General features: G+C 35.2%; 1 protein-coding gene across 1 annotated transcript; it reads left to right on the plus strand.

Annotated features, from left to right (window-relative positions):
• Nucleotides 1-1,746: 1,746 nt before the first annotated feature.
• On the plus strand, nucleotides 1,747-2,600 carry LOC110944419 (16 kDa phloem protein 1). Its single transcript, XM_022186083.1, has 4 exons — nucleotides 1,747-1,813; nucleotides 1,914-2,121; nucleotides 2,214-2,349; nucleotides 2,445-2,600. Exons 1-4 carry the CDS (start codon nucleotides 1,747-1,749, stop codon nucleotides 2,598-2,600), a joined length of 567 nt encoding a protein of 188 aa, XP_022041775.1.
• Nucleotides 2,601-8,194: the final 5,594 nt, after the last annotated feature.

Below are 8,194 nucleotides of genomic sequence, written 5' to 3' on the forward strand. Positions count from 1 at the left end.
GTTATTACAATAGTATTCCAACTCTATGAATTTTTTAGACCTCTGCGATAATGATCCTGATTTCTGACGGTTTTTTTTTTTTTTATTATTTTATTTCTGTAAGAACTGTAATTTGGTTGTTAATTGATATTTTAGGGTTTAAATTAATTTGTTAGTATGCCATGTATTGTTTAATTAGTTTTAGGGTTTAAATTAATTTGTTAGTATGCCATGATTGTGGCATACATTTGAGATGTGAATATCACCGAACCATGATGATATTAACACTTTTACTTTCTTTTTAGTCATTTTATAAGGTTCCAACTTTTGTGATAATGATGACCTTAGATACAAAGATATTAGCACTACTGTCAATCTAATTTTTTACAGTTGGGACAAGTCATATATATAATATGTATATCATGTGTTTGCTCATCTTGGTTTTGGATCTTGTTTCATCTTTTGTTATTTTTACCAACATCTTGAATCCATAAGTCATAACCCATAAAGATCGGTTCATTCTCTAACTTCTTGATCCAGATAGTTGAGCATTGGTAGAAGATTAAACAGACTCCGTGAGACTCGCCACAATATCCCTGTGACCATCTTCCGACGTGAGAATAAGTACCGGTATATTATGTTTTAATTTGATAAAATTCCATAGTTTCTTATCCTGCATCCTATTAGGGGGTAGGGGCACTCCACTAGTGATAGAATTCCATCACTCACAACATCCAATCAAGTTCCATCACGTTATAGAGCTTTATTCCATCACCAGTGATGGATTTTAGTGGAAATGCTCATCACTCACCACACACTCATCTCCATCATCGAATATGTGCAGCACCTTCAATTCTTCACGCGTGATCATGGCAACGCGTTACCCAGTTCACACGTTATAAAGGAGGGTGGCGGTGGTGTATCACGCACATCCATGCGTGAAGATATGTTGACCACGGGGCGCCCCGGGTAACCTTAAAGGTGAACAGTTATGCTTTCTGTGTTACTTGGTTCTCATTCTCATCATCTATTATAAAATTTCAAATTGAATCCTTTTTTATGCAGGTTCAAAACTACATTGTTCAATATCCCTACGCTGCATATGATCGAGGGTATATGAAATTACTCACCTGAAACATTTCGGTTGCATAATGGATCTATTGTTAATAGATATATGGGCATTCATTCTTTTTATTATTATTTTCATTTGTGAAACCGCGTGTTGCAATTCATATTTTTTTTATTTTTATCTGATTTCTGTCTAAATTAGTTATAGTACACTCTTTTTATTTTTTTTAACGTAATTATGTTATTGTCTTGTTTTAATATTGGTCGGTCTAGCCTATTTGGTATTCATTACATCAATTATAACACCGTATTCACAAATAAGTGAAAAAAATTATTTTTTGATGTAACAAGGAACTTTACCCCACGCTCGGATGCGGATTTGATAGATACCGGTTCGATTTGTCAACAAATGTTATCCGTTGGTACAGTACCGTTGGTGATACTTACTCGTTTAGTATTGCGTGTTCTAGGAATATGACAAATATCAACCAAAATAACTAGTATAACTAGTATGTTACAAGTCATTATTGTAGTATTTTGCTAGTGTAGTTACTTCTTTGTACCATTAATAACTAGTATGTTACAAGTCATTATTGTAGTATTTAATACATCATTTATGGAATTTTATGTTAATCTTCTCCCAAAAAAACATAATATATGATCAATATCTTAATCCCATCTTGATCAATATTTTTCCTCATGAAAGGTGGAATATTGGAGGTTTATCTTGAGAGTGCCAACGGCATTAGGCGCACCAATATCATTGGTATACTTCCTTATGCATTAGGTGTCTCTAAATTTTTATACTTTTAATTTTGCTAGTTTGAACAATAAGTTATTGGCTTACATGTATGTATATTTGAAAGGTAAACCAAAGTATTATGTCATTGTTGAATGTGGTATTCAACATCATAAAAGCAAAACATCAAAGGGGAGTCATCACAAAGTATCTTGGAATGAGAAACTCACATTTGAGTTGTCGATGTATGAATGCGAGAAGCTAACACACCTGGGGTTGAGAATTATGGATAAAGAGTTATTTCACAACGATACTGGATTTGTCGGCGAAGCAAGGTACTCTTCACCACAATTTTATTCAAATATTTTACTAAACAACTACACTGTGGTTAAACAAATATTATGTCCTAATGTTAAACTTCTTTCAGAGTTTACCTTGATGAAATACTCGTCGAGGGAACTGAAAAAGGACTCGTTGAATTAACACCAAAGGCATACAATGTGGTCCTTGACGATGAAACGTATAAAGGAGAGATCAAAATTGGACTCAAGTTCATCCCAAATGTAAGTATCTTAATACTTCAAAGTGGTAGAAGGTAAATCTTGTTCTTATTGATTAAACGAGTTTAAATTTTTATATTTTCACCATTACATGACAGGCAGTTATTAAGGATGGGGGAAAAGATCTTATTACTATGGAAAGTGGTTATGAGGAGACGGTATGGAGCAAGTTTGTGGACTTCTGTAAAATGTCATGGTGGAGACTTTCTGTTTATGGTAGAAAACTTAATCCGGATGAGCATAAACGTAATTAGATATATGTATGATTTAAGAATCGTTTTTATAGGTACACTTAAACTTACATGATGGTTTGCTTCTTATGTGCTATCTTTTTCTCTCTTTTTTGGGCTTTTTTTTTATCGGAAAATTTGGATCACTAATGGAACACTGGAGTATCATCGTGCAACCAATTAAACCACCCGATCATATCCATCTCCATTAGGCAATAATGCATATACACCATTTCAGGAGGAAACCTAATAAATCTGGGAAAATTCCCTTGTGGGAATCAAACCTATAACCTAATGGTCTTAAGCCTTATCTCACCCTTAAGATGTGACTAGGATGCCATGGGCAATTTTAAATAGTAAAGTGGTAATTTGATCCTTTTTTGGAAAGTCAAAGTAGAGATGGGCATAATCGGGTATTCTTAAAACCCGGAACCAGTTCCAACCCAAAACCGGGTATGGATACAAGTGAGTGGACCCGGGTTCTTAGTGGAACCGGTTCCGGGTACAACCCGACTACACGTCAATATATTCAGAACCGGCGTAACCGGTTTCGGGTACAATGCAACAGGGTACGGGTACTGTGTGGAACCGGGTACGGGTACTATTTGGAACCGGTTACTTTGAGTTTTTCAATAAAGCTGCTTGCACACTGTTCGGAACCGGTTCCACTGAGTTCACTCGATAAAGCTGTTTTTTTTTAACTTTTGTACCGTTAGGAACCGGTTTTTAAATATACAAATCAATTTCGGGTCCATTCATTTGAAATTGCATCCATCTTCTTTCTTCTCTAATTCTAAACACATTCAAAGAACAAGAACATATGGCATCGGAAGGAGTTGTTTTGGTTTTAGAAACCAAACGTAACCCCGCAATTTGGAAATATTTTGATTTGTGTTTGATGTCGGATAACCATGAGATGGCTAGGTGCAAGAATTGTGGGAAGTTCATGAAGGCGGCAGCCAACTCCACCATCAAGAAGCATACCGACAAACATTGCCCGGTGACAAAGGCAAAAAAGGAAGAAAAGGGCGAAGGATCCGGTTCTTCTAATGTGTAGTTTGGTGGATCCGTTTGTTTACTTATGTTTGATGTGTTATGTTTTATGTGTGATGTTTGTTGGTTTAATTTTATGATCAATGTAACTGTTTCATTTGTGAAATAAAAGTTCGTTTGTGAAAAAAAAAATCGCATTTATAATCGTTTAAGTAGTACAAAATCGGTTCCTTCGGGACTCATCATAATCGGTTCGCATTTGTTTTGTAACAGAATCGGTTCCTTCGGGACTGATCAGAATCGGTTCCTTCGGGACTGATCAGAATCGGTTCCTTCGGGACTGATCAGAATCGGTTCCTCAAACTTATTTTTTTGCTCATTTGCTTGAGGACGGTGCGACACTTTCACGTGCGCTACGCTTTGGTGCGAGCACTTCGGTACAATCGTCTTTGGAATCATTGGTCTCTACCTCGTCTTCCTCTTCCTCCTCTTCTTCAATAATCTTGTGCTCTAACTCCACCTCGTCTTCAAGACTCGACTTATGTTGAACACGATCAACGCCGTCCAAATGATCTTTTAGGCAAATTGCCATCTCTAGCGACTCTGGGGTTAATCTTGTTCTTCTAATCGACAATACCCTACCACTAAGAGAAAAAACATTTTCCGAAGCTACCGTGGAAGCTTGGACTGTTAGTAAATCACGAGCCATGGTGGCTAGAATCGTTAAAGTGGAATTAGAGCTTTGCAATACTTTTTGGCATGATTCGTTAAAGTGGAATTAGAGTCCTTGCTTAACAAGGAGCCACAATGCTTGCATTGGGCCTTTTGCGAACCATCGCTCATCTCGACTAAATCCCAATTGCACCAAACATCCATATTGCGGCTATGCGATAATGTTCGCACTACAAATGGAGCATTTGAACCTTGTGGAACATTATTGATGGATGGGGAGTTTGTGGTTTTAGAGTTCTTTGAAGCCATTAAAAATATGTAAAGAAGGAGAAGAAATAGATAGAAGAAGAAGATGATACGTGAATAAAAAATGAGAAAAGTGTTGATATATATACTGTAACCGGTTCCAAAGGTCATAAAGGAACCGGTTCCAACGGTCATATTTGCATTTAATGTGTTTAGATACTCAAGATTCGGTTCCAACGGTCACCTAGAATCGGTTCCACGGTAATGTACCAGGTACAGATAGCAACCGGGTACAGGTAGGAACCGGGTACAGGTAGGAACCGGGTACAGATAGGAACCGGGTACGGTTGATTTTTTTATAGAATATGGGAACCGGGTAATACCCGTCAGGTTTTTTAAACCTGGGACCGGTTCCTCTGAGCATCGGGTAGGAACCGGAACTGAGTCTGGGTCGAGTCCACTGGAATCGGGTAGGAACCGGTTTTTATGCCCATCTCTAAGTCAAAGCCATCACCAATACAATGGGCCAAAAGAGAGAGCAAGTTGTAACGGACCTTTCAACATTGGGAAATGGACTGGGCCTTTTGTTTTGTTTGAAGTGTCAAAATGACCCGTTTACAAAAAGTAGATAAATTCACAACTTGATAAAATATAATTTATGGAATTTCCTGTCAAATAATATGATAAAATAAAGTCATATCAGTTATAAGGGTGGAGATATAATAGGAAGTTTATTTGGCTAGGAAGGCTAGGAAGTGATCTTGACCATCCATTTACTTAATCAAGGGCTAAGATTAAATCAGGGAAATTGAAAGTAAAAAAAGAGGCGCGTGACTTTTTTCAGGGGCAATCTAGTCAATCCAAGCCAATAGTTTCTCTCTCCTCCAATTCCCCCCATTTTTTAAACGTTAATAACTCTTTCATACGACATTATTTTTTTATAAAAATTGCACCAAAAAAACGAGTGTTTTTTTATCTTTAAAACGAGTATACTATTGCTATATTTTGAAAAAAAAAATTTAAAACCCAGTTGCGTAAAACGCAATAGAAAAAACCCCAGTATCGTAAAACGCAATGAAAAAAAAAACCCTAAAAAATGACATTTTTCTAAAACGCAATGCACAAAAAACACAAAGAAATGACTTTTTTGTAAAACGCAATGGCCAGAAAACACATAAAAATGTGTTTTACCTAAAACGCAATGCACCAAAAACACAAAAAAATGACTTATTTGTAAAACGCAATGGCCAGAATACACTTAAAATGTCTGTTTTCTAAAACGCAATGGACTGAAAACACATAAAAAAGTGTTTTACCTAAAACGCAATGCACCAAAAACACAAAAAAATGACTTATTTGTAAAACGCAATGGCCAGAATACACTTAAAATGTCTGTTTTCTAAAACGCAATGGACTGAAAACACATAAAAAAGTGTTTTACCTAAAACGCAATGCACCAAAAACACAAAGAAATGTCTTATATGTAAAACGCAATGGCCAGAAAACACTTAAAAATGACTCATTCTAAAACGCAATGGACTGAAAACACCTAAAAAATGTGTTTTACCTAAAACACAATGACTAAAAACACTTAAAAATGTGTTTTTTTCTAAAACGCAATAGCTGTCTGTCACTGTGAACTGTCTGTCACTGTGAACTGTCTTATTTCTAAAACGCAATGGACACATAAAACTGTCTGTCACTGTGAACTGTCTGAATTGTCTACGAATTACTGTCTTCGAAATGAGCCAATTTATGGAAATTTAATTTTTCTGATGCGTTTTTAGTACAGCAATTTAATAGAAAAAAAAAATTTCCGAGCTGGCCAGGGGCTCTGCCCCTTGGACCCCGCCAGGGGCTGCCGCCCCTGGGACCCCGCTACCGGGGGCTGCCGCCCCCGGACCCCCGCAAAGATCGTAAAACGCAATGACTAAATAAAAAACCCAGATCATGAAAATGAAATTAAAGAATTTCTTACATGGATCGAAGCCGATTTCTTCATCAATTGACGGAATTTGAATGATAGAAACACTTATCAACGCTCGAATCGAACGAATCGAGTGATTATCTCCAAAATCACCGGAAAAAACGAGATTTTTTTATGAAATTAAACTGGGTTTTCTTCAAAAAAAAAGCTGAAGAACACGTTGATCGGGTTCTGAATCATTGATTTGTGATGAAAATCGCACTATAATGTAGTGATTATTGAGATATAAAGTGAAGAAATAGTTGAAGATGGTGGATTTTGAAAATGATGGGTTTTTGAATTTACTGGGTTTTGAAAAAGGAAGAAGAAAGAGTTGGATTGACTAAAATACCCTTTCTCTTTATTTTAAAATTTGCCACATGTCATAATCCTATGGCTTCCTATCCTTCCTAGAGAAAATTAACTTCCTATTTGATCTTTACCCTCAGTTATAATATATTGATTTAATTGAGTGTAAAATTAAGTGAACAAAAATAGGTAGATTTGTATTATAGTTTACAAATCATTATTTTTGTACTAAAAAATGGGCTTACAACTATAAATGTTTTACTTAATACATTATTACACCTTAGAAAATTAGGTCGAAAGCTATATAGCCTTGCAAAACTTGGTTGCGCAAGAACTTTGGTCTCACACTTTACCACTTGCATCACTTTGTCGCAAGCACGTACAATTTATATTTTTCAATACGTTCAAACTAGATTTACACGTTCACAGTCAAATGTAGGTGTAGGTATAAGAGTAAAGCATCAAGTATCTAGACTCTTTTATTGGCTTGTTTAAAATTCTCTTATTAAATATAACACAAACTATATTCAATGTTATCCTGGGCTTTCATTTGCACGATGATTCCATTCTTGAATATGTTGAGGAAAACTACAACTAATTAGTTCAAGATTAAAAATTAACTCAATAATGAAAGTGTATTACACATATTAATTAATTAATTAAGAATATATACAATCACTCTATCTGTATATTCTTTTAATATTAACCAAGTTATCATTCAAATGCGTTCCTTAATTTATTATATTAAATTCCATCACAAGAGCATAACTCAATGTATCCATAATTAAATTATATATTTTCTTTTCCGGTAAACTCAAACTTGATGGTAAGCACGTCTATGTGATCTACATATTTTATTTATAACCACGTTGTGTAGTATGTCGGTTTTTATTTGTTATTTCTTATCCATATGTTGTTAAAATAACTTTATCTTCTAATCTTTATTTTTATAGCATTCAATTTCCATTCTTTCAAACACATAAATATAATTGAATATTTTTTTAATTATATTAAACACATAAATATAATTGAATATTTTTTAATTATAGTAATTTTAACACTTAAATTACAAGAGTTTTGAATGTTTTTTAATTATAGTAATTTTAACACTTGAATTACAAGAGTTTATGTTGATTTAACTCACCGTAAGTTTTAGTTACTAAATCTATATATTTGTATAAATGTAACTAGGGATGGCAATGGGTCGGGTTTGGGACGGGTTTAGGTAATCCCAAACCCAAACCCGATTAGATAAGCTTGTCCCAAACCCGTTCCAAAACCCGTCGGGTTTCTAGCGGGTAAATACCCATCGGGTATCGGGTATACCCGCGGGTTTCGGGTAAACCCGTTAATTTAAAAAGATTACTCGTTGGGTATACTCATGTTAAAATCCATTGGGTATCTATCGGGTAACTATTAACCAGTTACATTT

Source organism: Helianthus annuus, chromosome 6, assembly GCF_002127325.2.
Source record: "Helianthus annuus cultivar XRQ/B chromosome 6, HanXRQr2.0-SUNRISE, whole genome shotgun sequence".
Classification (NCBI taxonomy): Eukaryota; Viridiplantae; Streptophyta; class Magnoliopsida; order Asterales; family Asteraceae; genus Helianthus; species Helianthus annuus.